The sequence below is a fragment of the Babylonia areolata genome, chromosome 23 (assembly GCF_041734735.1).
Source record: "Babylonia areolata isolate BAREFJ2019XMU chromosome 23, ASM4173473v1, whole genome shotgun sequence".
Lineage (NCBI taxonomy): Eukaryota > Metazoa > Mollusca > Gastropoda > Neogastropoda > Buccinidae > Babylonia > Babylonia areolata.
In genome coordinates this window covers 28679608-28703688 of record NC_134898.1, presented here as the reverse complement: position 1 = coordinate 28703688, position 24081 = coordinate 28679608, and the positions used below count along the sequence as shown (strand labels likewise).

The 24081-nt window shown below is 41.5% G+C and overlaps 1 protein-coding gene across 1 annotated transcript; it reads right to left on the bottom strand.

Annotated features, from left to right (window-relative positions):
* Positions 1–424: 424 nt before the first annotated feature.
* LOC143297770 (SET domain-containing protein 4-like) lies at positions 425–14535 on the bottom strand. Its single transcript, XM_076610242.1, has 9 exons — positions 14313–14535; positions 12402–12574; positions 11542–11668; positions 9912–10344; positions 9342–9516; positions 8639–8723; positions 7372–7452; positions 4551–4674; positions 425–3374 (listed from the first exon to the last, which is right to left on the bottom strand). Exons 2-9 carry the CDS (start codon positions 12571–12573, stop codon positions 3273–3275), a joined length of 1299 nt encoding a protein of 432 aa, XP_076466357.1. The 5' UTR covers position 12574; positions 14313–14535; the 3' UTR covers positions 425–3272.
* Positions 14536–24081: the final 9546 nt, after the last annotated feature.

Sequence of the window (24081 nt, the reverse complement as noted above, 5' to 3'; positions counted from 1 at the left end):
ATAAAGTTTTGCTTGAGTCATCACCATTCTTATGTTGGAAAGATGAAAACTCCTTTAATTTTGCTGCTGCAACTTTTCTTTCTCCTTATTTTTTTTCCAATTTCCATTTAAAATAATATGTCTTAGTTATCTTCCATTGAAAATAATTTAAATAGAGGAGTAGGTTACATCCTCTTCCATGCTTAGTTATGAAAGCATTATATTGGTGGAAACCAACTAATTTTGGTGCCACAAGTTACAGAATTCGGGAAATTTCATCTGTTTAACCCAATCACTGCTGACACCTTTTGCATTGATGTATGCTGGATAATTTACAGAAAATATATAAAAACTACATTTGTAGTTTAAGTTCAGTAAGATCCTATAAAACATTGAAGATTATCAAGTGATATTTTAAACAGTATCATCACATTGCATTCCTAATATCAGCACTCTCAGAAATAATCATCTTTATTCAATGCAACTTAATCACAGCACACACACACACACACACACACACTGTATCATATACTCCCATCAACATGCACAAAGAAAGAGAGAGAAAACAGGTCACAGTGGACCTCCCCCTTTCACTCTCTCATACACCAACACAAATCACAACCCATCTCCCACCTAGAAAGATCAAGGGAAGTTCTTTGCAAAGTTGAGTGGACCAGAAAGCTTGGTATTTAATAATAACAACAGATTCTTATACAACACCCTATCCAGAAAACTGCTTTAGGTGCTTTACTGAACAGACAATACACAAAACAAATTCCATCAAAGACACACATACCAAAATGTACCCAACAAACTACACACATACATGAACACAATGCATACACACATACAAGAAAATGTTCAAACATACATATATGATATATACATACCCACCCACCCTCCACACACACACACACACACACCTATATATATTCACACATTCATGAGTAATTAATTGGCCGTATGCTGTTCGTCAACAGCACGGTCAAGGGGATTAATTCAGCGTTGTGCCAATTTCAAGTATTTCCAGCACATGATTATCCACGTTAACCTGATTAGCTAACTGGAATCATGTGCCCTCCGTCTTCTTCTTTCCCAACATGCTTAACACCAACTCCCCTCCTTCATTCAAGTCCCCCACCCTCGCTTGGCCTCAGCCCCAGCTCTCTCACCTGCCCCCACACACGTTGACCTCAGTCTTGGGAAGCAAAACATATACTATGCGAAAACACTTTTAAGTTTTTGGCATTTCAACACAGTAAACAGATTAAAAAAAAAAAAAGGAACCAAGTATCACATGCATTTCAGAACACAAAAGCACTGTTGTTTAATGACTGATCCTTTTTTTACAATACCTTACAGTTACAAGCACTGCTCTTACATGATCGGATCGTTGCTCCTGATGACAGGGGAATAACATTTACTGGAGGCCACAGCAGTTATGAGAAAGTCCCTGTTAAAAGGTCTGTGCAGTAACCTCATGAGCACTGTAAATCGTTACATGACTGTCACACCTTATGACAGGTCTTTGCAGAACTTTACCAGTGATGTGTCAGAGTTGTTTCACTAATGTCAGCCCTTTCGACAGGTCTTTAAGAATGCTTCACCGCCAGTACTGTTACAGGAGTAGCCTTTTACATAACTGACACTCTTGACAGGTGTTTGTAGTTACATCACAGGCAGCATCATTACACTGTTACGTGTCCACTGTCGTTACAAGACTGTCAGACTTCTTGGCAGGTCTTTACAGTTACCTCATGATCACTGTTGTTACATGACTGTCGGACTTCTTGACAAGTCTTTACAGTTACCTCATGATCACTGTTGTTACATGACTGTCGGACTTCTTGACAGGTCTTTACAGTTACCTCATGATCACTGTTGTTTCATGACTGTTGGACTTCTTGACAGGTCTTTACAGTTACCTCATGATCACTGTTGTTACAAAACTGTCAGCCCTCTTGACAGGTCTTTACAGGTAACTCATGATCACTGTTGTTACATGACTGTCGAACTTCTTGACAGGTCTTTACAGGAAACTCATGATCACTGTTGTTACAAAACTGTCAACCTTCTTGACAGGTCTTTACAGGTAACTCACGATCACTGTTGTTTCAAGACTGTTACTTCTTGACAGGTCTGAAAGACCTCATATTCATGACATGAGCGTCAGCTCCTACACCAAGTCTTTACGGTGACCTCATGGACACTGTTGTTGCTTTAACTATCTCTCTCAAACAGAATAATACAGTAATCCTATTGCCAGTCACGGGCACCGCACTGAGAAACAGAACAGTAATGATAGCCCAGCACTTAATGCGTTTCAATGACACTATCAGTTACCACTTTCCCGATGGTGCCTTTTTCTGAATGACAGGCACAGCACAGTCTTCTTCTTCTTCTTCGTTTGTGGGCTGCAACTCCCACGTTCACTCGTATGTACACGAGTGGACTTTTACATGTATGACAGTTTTTACCCCACCATGCAGGCCGCCATACTCCGTTTTTGGAGGTGTGCATGCTGGGTATGTTCTTGTCCATGCTGACATGGACTACAGGATCTTTAAAGTGCGTATTTGATCTGCTTACATACACACATGAAGGTGGTTCAGGCACAAGCAGGTCTGCACATATGCTGACCTGGGAGATCGGAAAAATCTCCATTTACCCACCAAGATTCAAACCCGGGACCCTCAAACTGAAAGTCCAGCACTTTAACCACTCAACTATTGTGCCCATCACAGCACAGTCATATGAGGTCTTTGCAATCATCACGCTATCAGGTACGCTCATGATGGTGACGTCATCGAAATGACAGCAACAGCTCATGAGGTGAGCACTGGCAGCAACACTGGCAGGTACATCTTCATGATGACATGCTCTAAAATGACAGGCACAACACGTGAGACGTCTTGCAAATCACATTGTCAGGTATTATCCTGCAATAATCACACTGTCAGGTACACTCTTGACAGTGACACCATCAGAATGACAGCTACAGTTCATTAGGTGAGCATTCGCAGCAGAACTGGCAGGTACTTCCTCACAACGACAAGCTCTAAAATGACAGGCACAACAGGCGAGAAGTCTTGCAAATGACGTTGTCAGGTATCTTCTTCTTCCTCCTTTGCCTCCCATTAGATGAGCAGCCTGGTGTCCTCAATGAAGGCTGCTGTCCGTCGCAGCTCCTCCAGGGTGCCGTGCAGTTTGGCTTCCACTGCTGTCGGTGTTGGCCATTACTGTTGTCAGGTATAATCCTGACAATAACGTCATCGGACAACACCCCCAGCTCATCAGGTGAGGGCTTGCAGTGACACAGTCAGAATGTTGACTTCGTCCATCAGCAGTGTGTGTGCAATGGACAGGTGGGGAGACAGTGCTTCACCTGGCAGCAACTGCAACAGATGTAAGGAAGCATGACATGAATCGACCTCGACAGACACACAACATCAACACAAGCCTGGGTTCTTCCTCTTCTTCTTCGTTTGCGGGCTGCAACCTCCACATGCACTTGTACGTACACGAGTGGGATTTAACATGTTGACTGGTTTTACCCTGCCATGCAGGCAGCTATGCTCCATTTTTGGGGGGGTGTATGCTGGATATGTTCTTGTTTCCATAACCCACCAAACACTGACAAGGATTATAGGAGCTTTAACACAGGTATTTGATCTTCTGCTTGCGTATACACATGAAGGGGGTTCAGGCACAAGCAGGTCTGCACATACGCTAACCTGGGAGATCAGAGAAAATCTCCACCCTTAACTCAGCAGGCGGTGTTACTGAGATTTGAACCTGGGACTCTCAGACTGAAAGTCCAATATTTTAACCATTCGGCTATTTTGCCCCTGTCAAGTCAGGGTTCTCTTGCATATGTTTTTCTTTGTTGATATAATAAACTGGATGAAGCGAAATTATTTGACCTAGCACTGTGCTCCATCATTTAACTTGATACTGTGTTCTACCCATGATCAGCAGAAACTGATCAGTAAAGACTGATCTGCCATCTCTCAGTCTCTGTAATTCTTTTTTTTTTTTCCACTTCTCTACCTCAAGTCAAAAAGTAAATACCGATACCCAGACCGCTGATACCAAACAGACAAGGGTCCATGCAGTCTCATGTCTTCAATTTCTGTCCATTTTCCCAGTCAAACTTATTGGAGCACACACACTCACACACAAACACACACAAATAATACCCTCATTCTAAGCACAATATTGAAAGCAATTTGATTATAAGTGAATTTGAGGAAGAGCTATTCCCAAAAAAGTATAAATCATGAATAATGAAAGTAATAAATCTGCACACAATGAGAAGACAAATAAGAAATGAATAATAAAAAGAAATACAAATGAAGTAATAAATAATTAAATCATAAAATGAACAGATCAGTCATCACACACACACACACACATGCACACGCACACGCACACACCCATCTGCATGCACACGCACACAAACATACACACACAAATATGCATGTGTATGCACACACACACACACACACACACACGAACGGCACTCTTCTGCACGCTGACAACCCCCCCAATCAGAAGCACTCTCTCTGCACCTTTGCCAGCTGTGCCTGGGACTTAGCCAGGGCTTGCCGGATGAGGTGTTGGGCCATACGTCGGGCAGACAGCTCCACTGCTGGCGACAGCTCCTCCCCCATCACCGCCCTCTCTGACTTCTGCCTGCACGGACAACAACAGCTGACAATATGGACAACAGCTGACAGCAGACAACAGAGACAACAACAGACAGCATGGACAACAGCAGACAGTAGACAACAGAGACAACAAGAGACAGCATGGACAACAGCAGACAACAGAGACAACAACAGACAGCATGGACAACAGCAGACAACAGAGACAGCAACAGACAGCATGGACAACAGCAGACAACAGAGACAACAACAGACAGCATGGACAACAGCAGACAACAGCAGACAACAGAGACAGCAACAGACAGCATGGACAACAGAAGACAACAGAGACAACAACAGACAGCATGGACAACAGCAGACAACAGAGACAGCAACAGACAGCATGGACAACAGCAGACAACAGAGACAACAACAGACAGCATGGACAACAGCAGACAACAGAGACAACAACAGACAGCATGGACAACAGCAGACAACAGAGACAGCAACAGACAGCATGGACAACAGCAGACAACAACAGACAGCATGGACAACAGCAGACAACAGAGACAGCAACAGACAGCATGGACAACAGCAGACAACAGAGACAACAACAGACAGCATGGACAACAGCAGACAACAGAGACAGCAACAGACAGCATGGACAACAGCAGACAACAGAGACATCAACAGACAGTATGGACAACAGCAGACAACAGACAGCATGGACAACAGCAGACAACAGACAGTATGGACAACAGCAGACAACAGACAGCATGGACAACAGCAGACAGCATGGACAACAGCAGACAGTAGACAACAGAGACAACAACAGACAGCATGGACAACAGCAGACAACAACAGACAGCATGGACAACAGAGACAACAACAGACAGCATGGACAGCAGCAGACAACAGACAGCAGAGACAACAACAGACAACAACAAACAGCAGACAACAGGGACAACAACAGACAACATGGACAACAGCAGACAGCAGGGACAACAACAAACATGGACAACAGCAGACAGCACACAACACAGACAACAGCACACAACATGGACAACAACAGACAACATAGACAACAGCAGATAGCAGACAACATGGACAGCAGCAGACAACAGACAATATTTATCGACAACAGCAGACAACAGACAAAAGCAGACAATAATCATAGATGACACAGACAAAAGCAGACAACATGGACAACTGCATATAACACAGACAACAGCAAACAATAATTATAGACAACACAGACAACAGCAGACAGCACACAACATGGACAACAGCAGACAACATAGACAACAGCAGATGGCAAAGCGGTGAGAAAGAAAGCAGGACAGGGTGTGTGTGTGGAAACTGCTCCAAATACAAAATAGCGCACAAGATTAAAACAACAAAATAATAAAGGAGTACACAGACATTTCAAATACTATGGAACAGGAAATATTCAGACATCATCCATGTCTTCCTTTTAAAAAAATTTTTTTTTTTACATGCATCTAAAACATGTCTATCAGCATTATATATATAAAAATTAAAAAAAATTTAATCACACAAATGAATAGACAAACAACAGCAGCTGCTGGCCAAAAGTTCCAAACCATTCCAAATCATTTCACTTCTCTTGCTCATGGTTATGTTTAGCTGTTAAAAGCAAGGTGAATAAATTTTTCTGCATGCTAATTTCTTCAAAATGGGTTCAGACCACCACACAGATTTTATCAGAAACTGGTTACGATTGTGTCTGGGACTCTCAGTCATTCATGAATAGAGAAAAATTATGTAAAAAATACTAACAAGGCTTTGAAAATTAATTTCTAATGTGTATGGAGAGATGCACTTGAACAGGGTAATAAACAAATGTATATATCAAAGACAAAAACATAATATTTTACAGAGAGAAATCTATATAATATCTGCTAGACATATATGTTATTAGTTTCTTTAAATTCGGATGCAGTAAGTTACAGATTGAACGTAGAAAACGAAAAGACACGCAATGTGAATTATGAATCTGTAAATTGTTACATGTCAGTTAATGAAGACAAATTTTATTTTATTATGAAATATCCAAAGTATGCTGAATTACTTACAAAAACACTTGGCCAAAAAGTATGTTGATCCAAATCTGTTTTCAGTTTCTGCATTTAACTACATGGTAGTAAGAATGTACAGGTGAAATTGAGTAAGGTTACAGAATTGGAAAATGTTGTTTAAATTTTGTTTAACATTTTTTTTTTTCATATTGCACATGTTCACGAGTTACGAATGATACTTGTGAAACAATGTTGTACTTTTCCATGGTACTACTGAGTAGAAGTTAAAGGTTAATCAAACTTGAAACTTGACAGAGACAGAATGTGTCCTCGCCAAGACAATCATAGTCTCAGCTAGCCACCGCACCGATGAAACAATATCATTTACCACATCCTCCAAATAAGTCAGCATTAACACAAGCTGTCCATGGTTACTGGGTTTCCACATTATTACCACCTATCTAAATTAGCATACTTATGCTTAAGTGCCTAGATACATCAGATAATAGGCGATACATAAAACAGCATAATTTCTATCATCATTTATGCTTGACACATTATCATTTTCATGCTTGATACATTCTCTCATATGTACCCAAAAAAATGCTACAGAAAGTCACACACACACACACACACACACAAAACACACACACACACACACACACACACACACACAACACACACACACACACACAGAGTTTACTTACAACTGATCCCAGTTCATGGAGAGAATTTTCAAGGCACACATCAGATTCCAAGAGACCCCTTCCATCGTACAGCTCAGCTCCCTACAGGGCAGACCCAGCAATTTTCCTTTCATTGTGGCAATCAATATAACAATAATAATCATTATGATGATAATCGTGATGATAATGATCATGATGATGATAGTAACAATAGTAGTAATAATTGTGGTAGTAGCAGTAAAAAGTAAATAACAATAATAATCATTATGATGATGATCATGATAATGATGATGATGATAGTAATAGTAGTGGTAGTAGTAGTAATAATAAGTAAATAACAATAATAATCATTATGATGATGATGATGATAGTAATAATAGTAGTAATAAAAGTGGTAGTAGTAGTAATAAGTAAATAACAATAATAATCATAATGATGATGATCATGATAATGATGATGATGATGATGATGATAGTAATAGTAGTGGTAGTGGTAGTAATAATAAGTAAATAACAATAATAATCATTATGATGATGATGATGATGATGATAGTAATAATAGTAGTAATAACATTAGTAATAATAGTGGTAGTAGTAGTAATAAGTAAATAACAATAATAATCATTATGATGATGATCATGATGATGATAGTAATAATAGTAGTAATAATAGTGGTAGTAGTAGTAATAAGTAAACAATAATAATGATACTGATGATAATAATAATAATAATAATAACATCAATAATCATATTCATACTACTACTACTATCACCATCACTACCACTACTACTACTACTAGTATTACTCGTTAAAACAATACCAATACTACTACTACTAAAAATAATACTTACAAAAAACAAACAAAAAATATTATAATCATTATCATTATTACTATTATATAGGACTCACATAGGACTGCCCATATAATGGGCTTGAAGCACCTCACATAGAACAACACATGCAGCATAATAGCATATGACAGCACATGAAGACACACAAGAGAGAAAGAAAGTGAAAAAAAAAACCCAAAAAAAACCACTAACAAAAAACACAACAACAAATATTCATCAGGGAAAAGTGGGAAGGGAAGAAAAGGAAGAAAGAAAACAAAATTATAATCACCACCAAGAAGATCCATACTGCAGTACACACACACACACAATCAGAGTCACACAGACACACACACACACACACACACACACGCACGCACGCACGCTAAGTTCAACAGAAACCCACTTTAAAGTGTTAAGAATAAAAGAGAAATAATAAAAAGAAGAAACGCTCTTACCGATTTAGCTCATGTTTCACAAGAACCTCTTGTTTTTTATCCCAGCACACCACTTGAAACCTTTTACACAGTGGGATGAAATCATCTGAAACAAATTGTGCAAAAACATGACCCTCCTGTGTGAGTGTTTTTATACTGCAGGCTTCACAATACATTCAGGATGACTTCATTAAAAAAAGAAAAAAAAGAAAAAAAAAAAGAAAAAAAAGCAGGCATGTTATATTTTCATAGAATTTTAAAACAAATCAAGACATTATTTAAATTATGTGTGCATATTGTTTTAATGAACTTTATACATTAAGGACCTGGTTTCTTAAGGATGAAAATCAGTTTGCTGTCCAATATCCCAGATCAACATATATCCAAACGTTTAAGTGCCTTCATTCCTTTTGTAAATACACCCATGGAGAAGATCAAATATGCCTATTAAAAATCCTTTCATGCATGTCAGTGTTTGCTGGATGATGGAAACACAAACATACCCTGCATGCACACCCCTGAAAACAGAGTATGGCTACCTTAACAGCAAGGGGAAAAAATACTGCCATTCACATGAAATCCCAGTCATTCACACTTATGAATCCTGTAGCAGGAGCCAACGTACACATAAATAATGCAAGCAAGCAAAAGAACTCAAAGCACACCATTGTTTTAGATATAGTAAATGATATATATCTCTTGATGGCATGTGATGGACGCTCACCCACAGAGAAGATGAAACTGTTGTGGATGTTGAACGGGAGTGTAAAACCGTAGTGTAAAAACAGGGCCGTGTTGTCATGGGGACCATATTTGATGAAAACTTGATCGTGAGGCTCATAAGCGTCCTCGGTGACGATCTCATACTTTCTGGTTGCTTGGTTCAAACCTGCCTGCATCTGAAACAATAAAAAAAAGAAAAACCTATCATAAAACGAATATCACTTTGCTACAATGATCAATTTGTAACACATACAACAAACAGTGTGCTGCAATATATTACAGATATTCGAAATTAGCGTATACAACATATATGTGATGATTTCATACCAACATCAACATGCAAGTCTTTCTCTACTGGGCAGGAGCTAGCTTGACAACTCACTAAATTTCTTCAATGAAGATGAAAGCTTGGTTTTATAACAAGAGAGGAAAGCCTATGTGTGTGCATGAAAAAATCACCTCTCTCACTCACTCTCACACATATAGTGATATACAAACACGCACACAACACATATACACACACACACATATTTCACTTTCACCCAAACTCTCCTCTTCATGCTTTCCTCACCCTTGCAGTGGAGGCATGATTGAGCAGGTCAAGGTAGGGGCACAAGGCCACATTGTTTTCTGACTTCATGCTCAGGTCCACAAACCCCTCCACCCCCGCCTCTGTCTCCACAAACACAGCACGGCTGTTGACTGTGCACCATGCCCAGCGAAATTTCTCCCACGATGTCAAGTGCTCATGGTCTTTCCAGTGAACAGCAATGAACTTGGCAACCTGTCTGTGTGCATGCCGACATCGCTGAATCATCTGCTGTGCCGCCAACAACACGTGGAGGGGTAGAACATTCAGTTCTTCTGTGCTGAAGTAATGGGGAAGTGTGTAGTCGGAGGGGAGAGAACTGATGAACAGATACCACTGTGAGTGTTCTCCCTTGTCCAGCTCCGTGAGGAGGAACAGGCTCAGCAACTGCTGAGGTGTGAACACCACCTTCCATCTGGCCGAAAACAAAATTCCATTTTTTATCAAACATTCAAAGGCTGACTTTTGATAGCTGTCCAATGTTCATAGCTGCACTTCCTTTTGGTCCTTCTATCTACATTAAATCTGTATACAAAGTTTGTAACATATCATCAAGAAAGTTTTCCATTTGCATAATACTGTTATCAAGTGTGATTAAGAAAAATGTGATTAAGAAAAACAATTAACATTTTCCTTTCATACAAGAACTGTATCTCTTGTATTCATGGATGCTGGACATAGGACAACTGTGTCGCATCTGACAGAGTTCCAGGGCAGATGTAGAACATGAGTGTGTGTGACTGCCAGAGCTTTGCCGACCAACAGGATTTCCAAAGACAACTAACATTTGTACTGTGGTACAGAGAACCTGTATTGGCAAAATACAAAGTACATACAAACTTTGTAGTCTCTGGCAAAAATACCCTCATCAGAGAAAAACCAGAAACAAACTACATATAGAGGGAAGTGTACATCCCACTCCCGAATATGAACCTTTTCATAGCAAGAGACAGAATCAGACAAGAACAGAAAACTGTCTACAAAGCTGTGTATCAGTGGTCTTCCAGTGACTTTTGAAACAGTGTCTTAACTTCACCGGATGGGAAGACGTCTGGCAACCAATGGTGTTCTTCTAACACAGTTACTGAGCAGAATTAAATCTCTGCTTCTGAAATATCTTCCCTCTGAGACTGCAGTGACCCTTAAAACTGGATAACCATATCCATGCTCAAACACCTTTCACGTGATTACTGCTAAACTTCTCCAACCATGAACATCAAAATAGTCAAAAAAAAACAAAACCTAAACAAATAAACAGCCTCCTCATCCCACACCTCTCCTCACCCACCTCCTGTTCTTCTTTACCCTGTGAATAACATTCAGAAACACAAAGTCAAATACAACGGAAAAAAAAGAACTAAAGGCATGACATACCTTCTGAATACGGTCTGATTCAAATGCTGATCACATCAGGTCTCTACAACACTAACTGTTCTCTCGTGACATGAAAAAATACTTGGTCCTTTTCACAGGAAGTAAAGTTACCTGGTTTTGGCATAAAGTGAAGACCTTATATCATAGTTATAATCCAAAATTTTAACAATACTCAATATAGATCTAACATAATTTCATGTTATAGAAAGGAACCTGTTTTCTAGAAGAAGAGGGCTACCTTTTGACAAGAAGTCCAACAGGACTGTTGAGAACAGTGCTGGTTGTTACGAGCAGAGACAGCGGGATGGAGATGATCACAGTGCCTGGGCTGATGGATTTTTTGGTCTTTAAACCCCTCCCAGTATCTGCACATAAAACCAAGGATAATAATCTCAATATAATGGAGAGAGAGAGAGAGAGAGAGAGAGAGAGAGAGAGAAGAGAGAGGTAAACAAAGCGAGAAAATACTTGAACTTTTCAAAAAAGAGACTAAACTGTTTCAAGTACATTTGAAATATTTCGCATTCATCAATGCAAGCTGCAAGTCTCAGTTCAAGACGCTTGAAAACAATGGAACAGTTGCTCTTCATAAGGGGTTAACAAAGTGACCTTGATTTTGAGTCAAGATCATTCAAGATGGAAAGAGCTTCAAGATCTATCTGAGAGGCAATCTGTGAAGTTTCCAAGTCAATCAAGTTGTTTTTGACATGTTGCCTTCATCATCCCTATTCATTTATTCTAATGCTGAAACTCTTGACTTTAGTTTAAGACCTGAAACAAGGTCAATGTAAAAATGCATTAAAATTATACAATATATAACACCTAATATAATTCCAAATGTATCAAAAATTGGTCCATCAGCTATTTTAAAAATCACAGTATGTTTGAGAACACTAACACACACGCATGCACTGACCTGTAAAGAAAAGTACAACATTCCTTTTCTTTTCATTATTCCACTTGCAGAACTGAAAATTAAAAAAACAAAAAAACCCAACAGCAACCAGAAGACAGAAAACCAATACATAAAAAAAACCCAAAATCTTATTACCTTTATCAGAAGATTCGAACAGCTTGACAATTTCTCATGCTAATTACCTGGAAAATTAAAGGGCACCAAATCCAAAGTGTCACCAAAGTCAGCTTTGGAGGACTGTGACACCATCCATTTTCTCAACTTGCCACAGCTGTCATCCCCCTTCACAATGGTTTGAAGTGTTTGTCTGATTTTATGTCGTTTTCGACAGCGTCCTGCTCGTCCTCTTCTCATGCTGTAAACAGAGGGAACAACAGCAACACACACACACGCACACACACAGTCATTCAGAATTTATTCATAAAATTCATAAACACATATATATGGTAGGTATGGGCAAATGCGAACAGTGTCTAATTGCAAACGATTCATATGCCACTCCACTTTGAAGCGTTCTTAACGGTTGCATTTCATAATTTAATGTCTGCTTCAACTTTTTTCCCATACCTTAATGAATATCCATTTGAAAGAACCAGTCAAACATCAGCTCTTTCAGTTCATTTCCACACTCTTTCTTCTCTTCACACACCTCTGCCGACCAAATTCACAAACATGCTCTCAAAATCTTAAAATCAAGGGAGGCAAGCTGTAGGACTCCAACTTTGACAGTCTAAAATAGTTGATTTTACTGGATATGCTGAATGTGCATTACCAGTGCTCGGATAATTCAAGAAAGCATATTGGTGACAGATCAGAATGTCAGTTTTGACAGGAATCTGCAAAATAGTTTCATACGCAATTAGACCACAGGATATTTTGACGTGAGTCTATTTGTGAATGATGCTGCACAGTTGCTGAGCACTCTCAAAAGGGTATGTTTGTATGTGGTGCAGGGTGTGTGTGTTTAAACGTCTGTTTGTGTGTTTAAACGTCTGTTTGTGTTTTGTGTACATGTGATCAAACCCAACAATTCAGCAGTCTGGTGCGATGTTCCAATAATATGTAATGTCTAATGAGTTAAAGACCTGCTTCTGTTTTAATTGTCTACATGTACCCAAAGCCATCATTCGCAATTTGGCTTGCTTGTTCGCATTAACCCTCAGGCACCCTTGCTATTTCAAACAACGAAACATTGAAAAGAATGAGTTGACAAACTTTTCCTGATGCAACCAGTTGGAGAAAGCCTTCAAAAACAAAAGAACTACATTTGACTACCGTACAATATATTATCTTTACAGTACACACGCTGAGCTCATCGCTTCGACTGGATCATTCGTAATTAGGCATACCTGCCCTATCTATTGAATGACATTAGTAGTACAGTGTATACGTAACACAGCTACCACAGGTACACCAAATTAACACTGAACTGTGTTCACAAAGCACTGAAAATTCTTTTCTTCTCTCTCTCTCTCTCTCTCTTAAGTATTCGAAGATGGGGAGGTGTCATCCATCTGGATCAGTAGTGTGAGGCACAGGCGTTCAGCTTTGCCTGACTGACTGATTAAACTTTTCAGTTTTCTTCTTCTTCCCTTTGAATATCCACCTTCAAGTCTGATGATGTCACAGAACTGGGGTTGAGAGAGAGTGAGAGAGGGAGGGAGAGAGAATGAGGGGGAAGGAGGGAGAGAGATAGATCACAGATAGATCATAGAGGGAGAGAGATGGAGACCAGACAAAATTCTTTATTTCGAGGATTATATCACTGGAGTGCGTTTTTACATCCAATGCCAGAGAGAGAGAATGAATGAATGAATGAATCTTTATTTTCCAACGGTGAAGATATTAGCACTTTGGCCGACTTACACATCTGCCGTTGTTCTACGAGACACACAAACATGTACGCACACAAATGTAGTTATACCACAGAGAGATAGAGTGAGCAACAGAATATTTGGCCCAGAATCATTCGAGGACAGTACACTACATATATATGGAAAACATGCATGCATACGCTGACCAGTAGGTCTAAACTACATTGCGAATCAGTCAGTCACCAGTCTTTCCTTTCGACAGTTTGTGCAACAACTAACTTTCTTTGCCGACAACCACGAGCACGCGCTTATTGTCAGTGGTCGTGGGTGGTGGCAGCATTCTTCAATTCAGTAGTACAGTAGACCGAAACAGGTGGAGCAGTTGAAATCAGACCATCTGACAACACACAAAAAGAACCAGATCCAATGTTGTGGTAGTAACCGGCAGCCAATGTCCGCACACTTTTCTCCGACGAAAACAAAACATGTGGGTGGGGGTACAACTTTTTACCCAAATAAACCCCAAGTGAATCTGGATGAAAACTAAGGAAATCAGACGAACTCAACTGCACACGTTGTTTTTGTTGGTGGGTCTTTTTGTTTTGTTTTTGTTTTTGCTTTTAAAACGCATCTCTCTCTCTCTCTCTCTCTCTCTCTCTCTCTCTCGTGCTTTCACTGGCATTACGGACAGTCCCGAACTGGGGGAAAAGAAACAACCCATACCAATTAGCGGTTTTCTCCCTTGGCTCTGTGTGTGTGTGTGTAGGAAGGAATTTTTGTTTAATGTCCCGTCACACATATCGGTGATTGAAGAATGTGTGTGTGTGTGTGTGTGTGTGTGTGTGTGTGTGTGTGTGTGTGTGTGTCTGTGTCTGTGTGTCTGTGTGTGTTGTTGTTGTTGTTGTTGTTGTTGCTGCTGCTGCTGCTGTTGTCTTCAATTTAACGTCTTTGAAGTGTACTGTACTGGTTTGACTGATTGATAGTTCCCGGTTGTTGAACATTAATTACACCATATAATAAAAATAATAATAATAATAATGGATACTTATATAGCACACTATCCAGAAATATGTTCTAGGTGCTTTACAAAAACGCTTTTGTTAACATAAAACATTACATCTATGTCACATACACACACCAAAATGTGACTACACACACACACACACACACACACACACACACACACACTGCATACATATATTTGTGACGTTCTATCGTCTGTTCCGTTTGATTCTTTCATATATAGTCTGTTTCTTCTTTTCTTCTTCTTCTTCTTTTTTTTATTTTTTTTTTTTTTTTTAATGCAGCATTTAAAAGAATGCTGATTAATTCAAGTTAATGATTTGAGTTGAAGAATGTTAGTTATTTTCATACTGGTTCAATTTTGAATTAGATTTACGACTGAACTAAAAGAGAACTTTCACTGTACGTCAGTCATCGGTTACAAATAATCCGGTGTGGATATGAGACAGTTTCAAACAAAACGAAACACAGTAGTGTAGAATTGGTGTGATATAACTTTCAAAACAAAACCAGTTTCTCAAAACAGAGCAGTGAGGAAAATGACACGTTGTCGAAACTGACAAAACAACTGAAGTGGGTCGTCGACTGACTAACTCTCATCGCTACACACACACACACACACACACACACACACACACGCACGCACGCACTGGCACGCATACACACACACACACACACACACACACACACACACACACACACACACACACACACACACCGTGCACACACTGTCTACAATCGAGAAACTCTATACAGTTAGTGCCAAACTGTATTACGTTCGATGATTGATAAAAAGGAACTTTGTTCAATCTTTTAAACGATAACATTCAAATCAGTGTGAAAATCAATACTTTAACAAAAACTTTGTCTATAATCACCAGTATGTGTGACGGGTCACGGAAACAAAACTTCCACTCCACACACTTTATTCGGTCAGACAGTGAGAAGATGAGCGCGTGCGGTCGTATGTCAATATTTGCCTCAAGAACCGAAAACAGAAGTCTAAAAGAAGCAAGGAGAGTTTGGAATGATTAAAAAAAAAACCCAAACAAACAAAGACTGAAATACAATTTTCATGTTCACTAACTTTTGCTCTTCAGTTTTAACTTGAGTTCAAACAAATGAAGCTAAATAGTTTCAATTGAACAGTCTGCATTTACCTGGTAATGAAAGCCAATCAGTGAAGTCAGTTTACCTACGGTCGAGTTGAAAACAGTCCCCTGAGTCCATATTGTGTCACTAAAGGCAATGAAACAGTTAACTTGGTTGAAAAATATTATAGTGACTAAGAAAAGAAAAGTACATAAAAGAAAAGAAAAGAAAGAAAAGGGATTTGAAAAAAACAACAACAAACAAACAAACAAAAAAAACAAACACCAAAACAAGAGAGGCAAGGCCTTCAAGACTTACTTGTGGCAAATTAAGTCCCCTAGCATTAATTACAGAGTAATTTCCCTTTTTTACTATCTGCACCAAAACGTTTGCAAAATAAATAAAACTTCCATGCTTAGCAAAAGAAGTTCCTGTTTGAACAAACAATGATAATAATGACTGCTCTTGTTGTTGTGTCGAATATCAGATCAAAGTGCCAAGTTTAGAGAATACAAAAAATTTAAATATAACAGTAAATGCAGTTTGCATATAATTAGGCTTCATTTTTTACTTTTTTGTGACCATCTCAGAGGTGCAATATTGTTTTAAACAAGATGACTGGAAAGAACTGAATTTTTCCTATTTTTATGCCTAATTTGGTGTCAACTGACAAAGTATTTGCAGAGAAAATGTCAATGTTAAAGTTTACCACGGACACACACACACACACACACACACACACAGACAACCGAACACCTGATTAAAACATAGACTCACTTTGTTTACACAGGTGAGTCAAAAAAGCATGACAGGGTCTTTAGTTGTCCATCGAGAATTATATAAACGTATGACAAGTCGTGGGCCTCAACGGAAAGTGTGTGTTGTGATCAGCTGAGCGCAGCGACACCATCATTGAATTGAAGAACTACTTTGACTGAAGAGCGTTGTTGGCTACTCAGCACTTTCTACACGTTTAGGACAGACTATCTAGATAAGACATTGATGGACGGGCAGGTCAGGTCGTCGGCAGGGTCTTATCTCGTTAGTTTGTTTGTCTGCTGACACAACTCTCAAACTTTGGACCCCCCCCCCCTGCCCACCCCCCCCCGACCTCCCTCGCTCCTCTCCACCCCTCACCCCCACCCACAATGCAACCTCTCTTTGCATCTCGGTCTGTCTGTCTGTCTGTATGTCTTTGTATCTCTGTCTCTTTATCTATCTATTAGTCTCTCTCTGTGTCTGTCTTTGTCAGGTCAGTCCTATATAACCAGAATCAGGATAATCAGAATCTTATCCAGTAAAAGGCCAAATCAACACTCGCTGTCTCTGTCTGCCTCTGTCTCTGTCTCAGTGTCTGTTCAGTTTGTCTGTCTGTCTGTCTCGCGCACGCGAAAGCGCACACTGACACACACACTGACACACCACACTCACACACGCACACACACACACACGGAGATAGAGCCGGGGTGTGGGGGTACTGTACGATGGTATGGCTGACCCAGTTGAGGAAGACTGAAACTGGATTTATCATGAAGGTAAACAGATAAACGCACAGCTGTCTCCAGCTGTAGCCGTAAATTCTTCAGTGAGTGGCGAACGTGGTCATGGAGAGAGAGAGATTCAGATTCAGATTCAGATGGTTTAATGTGTTTCGGCCATAGGCATACATACACATTGGGGAAGGGGAAGATGGATGGGGGAAGAGGGATGGGGGAAGAGGAGATGGGTAATCCAGCAGCTCATTTACAGACTATGAAATGACTTCATTTTAAACACAGTATATACGAACTAATTTTTCTTATTAAGTATGAGGTCATTTTCCAGATTGAATATAAAGTTAATTCACTGCACGGCATACATTCTAAACTACCAATAACATTGGCATTCAAGGTTCAATGAAAATACGAGAAACACATTTCTCGGGGCGGTATTGACAAAATCCGTTAACTTGCATTGATTTGTTGTCTCCTTCTTACAGCATGGAAAATGAATTTGCCAACTGGACGACTTAAGTTATCGTTTTTCCCCTCTAACATTATGCTTACGGGTAAATATAGGAAATCTTTTAGGAACTTCTGCCTCAAGTCATTGAATAATGGGCAAACAAAAATACAGTGGTGTTCGTTTTCGATTCTGTGTCCACAACTTGGGCATCGTTTGCTTTCAGGGTTTTCACTATATCTGTTTATCTGGAGAGAGAGAGAGAGAGAGAGAGAGAGAGAGAGAGAGAGAGAGAGAGAGAGAGAGAGAGAGAGAGAGAGAGGGGGTGGGGGGGTACAGGTTTTATCACATTTTCCCACGAATGGTTATTTATCAGCTCTGAATTTAGCACTAAAGAACCAGTTAAGCCTGGCGTATAGGTATGTTTCAATGCGTGCTGTAGCTTTGTATTCAAGTTACATGCCAACGACGGACCAGGCGGAGGAGGAAACCTTTCCCAACGGCGGTGAAGGCGGAAGAGGATGACCAAAGGGCAACGGGGAGCTCTTATCCTTGGCTGGAAGTCCTCCTATGAGACGGAACTCCGAAGAAAAAACCTGCACCTGCCGAGGCCGTTCTACACGTGACAGTATCTGCTCCTGTGGGACTGACGGTGAGCATCGGTAGTCGAGAGAGTGGGGAAGGGACTGCACAACTCCTCTTCACTGAAAAAAAAAGTCACCTGTGCTGGTCAGGCCGAACATGGAAGACCCTGCAAGCGCTTCAAGACACCTTGAAGACAAACCTCAAAGCCTGTGACATAGACATCGCTTCCTGGGAAACTGATGCCCTTGACCGCTCTCGCTGGAGGATGCTGTGCTCTAGTGGCATAAAGACGTTTGAAAACAAGAGAACGCTGGCCATTAAGGAGAAGCGTGAGCGAAGGAAGCAGGGATCAACTTCTGGAGACGTTTTCCCTTGCAACACATGTGGGCCAAGTGCTGCGCATCCAGAATCGGCCTCTTCTCCCATATGAGGACACACACCGACAGATAAGCCTGCCTGCCTACTCATCCGTCGGTCCGACGGGAGACTCTATCATCACATGCCAGAAAACAGTTGCCGGGTCTTCAATTCATTAAAAAAAAAATATTAAAAAAAAAAATCAGTTGTCACGTGACAGAGCACGTTTACAGGTTGGCATGTGCGACGTGCGCGCGCGCACTCACACACACACACATACAACGTCACACACACACCCACTCTCTCTCTCTCTCTCTCTCTCTCTCTCTCTCTCACGCACGCACATACACTCGCTCACACAGCACACACACACACTGACGGACACACACGGCGGCACACACACACACACACACACATGCATGCATGCATGCACACACACACTCACACACTCCAGTCCAGTTGGTATCCTCCTTTGATGTGTTATAATTAATACTGTTATTTATATTTACATTGTTGTAGGTTAATACTTGTTGATATGCATATACATATTCTCCTTCCCATGACAACTCATTCAATGCACACCACAACCTCTTTAGACTTTTTTCTTATACTTTTCCTCTGATACATAACATGAACTCCTTTTTTTTTTTCTTCTTTTTTGTACACTAATATTCACGTGCATTCCCTTTCCTTTATACACTACTTCACCCTTTCCGTCTAAAAACACTTATAGTGAATAGACGTTAAACTGAAGAAAATGCATGCACACACTCACTCACACACACTCACACACCGGCACAACTTGATGAACACTCTCCCGCTACACACACACACACACACACACACACTGACAACACATATTATGTGTGGAATCCTGCACGACACAGCCGTGAAAAGTTAGGGTGAGCGCCAAGGTCACAAAAAGCTGACAGGCATTCCAACCATTATATATTAGGCCAGCTAGTTTCCCCTGCCAACTCTGCGGCAGTGGTAAAATTACACACCTGTGGTCATATATCAGGTCCGTGGTGGGTATAGCGAAAGACGCCCGGTGTACGTTACATGTGTATAGGGACTGAAGTTGATATTACTAGACCAAGAAGCTTGTACCAAACGATGGTACATGCAATATAGACCCGGTTTTTTTGCTCAGTGTTATGCCGCGGGCCACAGACCGAAGTGATAATTATGATTGTCTGTGGTGGTTAGGTCAGTCAATACACCTGTCAGTCTTGACAGATAAAAAAATTATACCCGTCTGTGGCCTGCTAGGGATATAACATAATAATAATAATAATGGATACTTATATAGCACACTATCCAGAAATCTGCTCTAGGTGCTTTACAAAAACGCTTTTGATAACATAAAACATTATATCTATGTTACATACACACACCAAAATGTGACCACACACACACACACACACGCACGCACGCACGCACGCGCACACACACACGCACGCACACACACACACTGCATACATACATTTTAACATACATGTGTATCTAACAGCTACCCTAACACATACGCACACATAGGCAGGCACAAACTTACATAAACACACGCACACACAATACACATTCATATACATGCATGTAGTTGTGGACCTGCCACAATTGAACTTATTGCTGAGGGAAAAGGTGAGTTTTGAGACGAGATTTAAAAGATGCGAGGGAATCAGAATGACGGAGGTTATCAGGGAACATGAACAACATAAGACAATTCACGGGCAACGCCTTTATCGTGGGTATCAGCACTTGGGTGTAACCCCGGCCAGCACAGACTGACATCAGCATTTGTATTTCTTTTTATCACATGAGTCAGATTTCTCTCTGTGTGAGAAATTCGGGCTCCTCTCCCCAGGGAGAGCGCGTCGTACACTACAGCACCACCCTTTTTTTTTTCCTGCCGCAGGTGTACTTTTATTTGTTTTTTCCTATCGAAGTGGATTTTTCTACACAATTTTGCCAGGAACAACCCTTTTGTTGCCGTGGGTTCTTTTACGTGCGCTAAATGCATGATGCACTTGGGACCTCGGTTTACTAGTATCGTTTCATCCGAATGACTTGCGTCCAGACCACCACTCAAGGTCTAGTGGAGGGGGAGAAAATTTCGGCGGATGAGCCGTGATTCAAACCAGCGCGCTCAGATTCTCTCGCTTCCAAGGCGGACGCCATACCTCTAGGCCATCACTCCACTTATATATACATATAATGTCTACTACCTAAACGTCAAGGCCACACTGACCCTGAGTCGACACTGACGGCATGGAGTCAGCTGGAAAGGGACAAAGGGCATACAACACGTTACATTTATTAGTAGCGTGCGCATATGTGTGTGTGTGTGTGTGTGTGTGTGTGTGTGTCGCCGGGGTGGGGGATGGGGTCGGCCATGTGTGTGTCAGTGTGTGTGTGTGTGTGTGTGTGTGTGTGTGTGTGTGTGTGTGTGTGTGTGTGTGCCTGTGTGTGTGTGCCAGTGTGTGTGTGTGTGTGTGTGTGTGTGCACCGTGTCTCTCCGTCGCGCGCACATGCTCTGTCCGTGTTCTCGGAGTACAGACTACAACTGACAGTATAACATTGTGTGTGTGTGTGTGTGTGTGTGTGTGTGTGTGTGTGTGTGTGTGTGTGTGTGTGTGTGTGCCAGTGTGTGTATGTGTGTCAGTGTGTGTGTGTGTGTGTGTGTGTGTGTGTGTGCCAGTCAGTGTGTGTTTCAGTGTGTGTGTGTGTGTGTGTGTGTGTGTGTGTGTGTGTGTGTGTGTGTGTGTGTGTGTGTGTGCCAGTGTGTGTAAGTCCGGTAAGTCCGAATCAGTGAGGCAGACAGACATACTCTGACATCCTCTCAGGCTGAGAGAGACGGAGTTCAGTTGGACAGTGCCGGATCAGTGGAGGTGTGTCAGCCACGGGTGTGTGTGTGTGAGTGTGTGTGTGTGTGTGTGTGTGTGTGTGTGTGTGTGTGTGTGTGTGTGTGTGTGTGTGTGAGTGTGTGTACCAGTCAGTGTGTGTGTCAGTGTGTGTGTGTGTGTGTGTGTGTGCCAGTCAGTGTGTGTTTCAGTGTGTGTGTGTGTGTGTGTGTGTGTGTGTGTGCCAGTCAGTGTGTGTGTGTGCCAGTGTGTGTAAGTCCGGTAAGTCCGAATCAGTGAGGCAGACAAACATACTCTGACATCCTCTCAGGCTGAGAGAGACGGAGTTCAGTTGGACAGTGCCGGATCAGTGGAGGTGTGTCAGCCACGGTGTGTCATGTGTGTGTGTGTGTGTGTGTGTGTGTGTGTACGTGTGTGTGTGTGTGTGTGTGTGTGTGTGTGTGTGTGTGTGAGTGAGTGTGTGTATGTGTGTGTGTCACTGAGTGTGTGTGTGTGTGTGTGTCAGTGCCAACGGTGTGTCACAGTGTGTGTGTGTGTGTGTGTGTGTGTGTGTGTGAGTGCAGCGTGCAGTGCGGCGCAAGTGCAAGCGCGTGCGTGCGTGCCATGAGTCAGTGTATGTTGGTGTGAGACAGACAGACAAAGTTGGCGGCGGACAGAGAAAGTTGAAAGACTGGGACCGACAGCGGGATTGAAGTTGATACACTGAGTAGATTTTAAATAGTAGTCTGCCAGCCTTCAGTTGTATTAGCGTACGTCAACATACGTTCTCTGGGCCTTGACCTTCCGAATCAGTCGACTCCAACTGATCGAACAGTTAACTTAGTCCACTGACCTCAGTCCAACTGCCGTGACCGACCGGCCACACTGTAGAAAACCATTGCTGACGAAGACACGCGGCTGATAAAAGATCAGTATCAGTGTCAGGAACTCAACTGAGGAGGCCCGTGTCCGTCACTGCATTCCGACAAATCCAGTATACGGCAACATCTCGCTACGTATTGCTGCACTGTTTTCCTGTAATAGCTGTAGTAAACAGTAAACAATTGAAAGGGCGTCCGCTTTCATATGCTCCTGCCTGCACGGGAACCTGCTATCTTCTACTATTCCTCATTCCACTCCAACCATACCCTTATCCCCTGTCCTACTTATCCCTGTCTCCACTCCACTCCAACCCTACCCTTACCCCGAGACCATCACATACGCAACATCACATCAGTCTGCTAAGCAGATGCCTGATCAACAGCCGGCGTGCGTAACGGCCCAACTGAACACACTTCAGTAGTCAGTCCTTGAGAAACTTGAGATATATATATATATATATATATATATATATATAATCAAGCTGAAATAAAATGACAATAATGATAATAGATAAACAAACAAGCTAATAAATGTAAAACACATACACGGCTGCCGTCACACACACACACACACACACACACACACACACACAGACTAATACTGACACACTGACACACCATCTCCGAGGCCAAATCACCCTGCAACCCCGGCCCACACCCCTTCCCTTCGTCGGCGACCCGCCCACGCTCATTCCTTGGCTACGTATCGCAGCCGGCTTCCAGGGTACACACACACACACACACACACACACACACACACACACACACACATCATCATCATCAGTGACACACACACGTACGCCCATAACCCCCCCCCCCCCCCCCCCCGGGCCGTCCGCCCTCTCCCGATGCTCCCCATATATATATATATATATATATATTGATGCACACACACACACACACACTGACACACGCACAATAAGATCATCATCCGTATTGATCCCCGCGACAACAACTATCCGTGTTAAATTGAGCCGTGTTTGTGTTCATTCCAAGAATATCATGAACCGCGGACACAGCAGCGGATCCATGTTGAACTGACTTCGGAAGAACGATCGGTTTTTAAATGAATACAGAACTCTCTTCTTGTGGTACCCATGACTGTGATTGCGTGGATAATCCACTAAAACTTGACATGCGGCCGGGATAGTCCCAGGGATAGATTAAACTCCACATCATAAGATGTGAACTGAACAAGGAACATTGAATGACCACAAGAAGCAGACGAACAGTTTCGGGTTTTTTGTTTTTGTTTGTTTGTTTGTTTTTAAAGTTTGTTCACATTAAGTCCGGTTTATTTTTCACGGCATTCATCGATCCAACCAGATC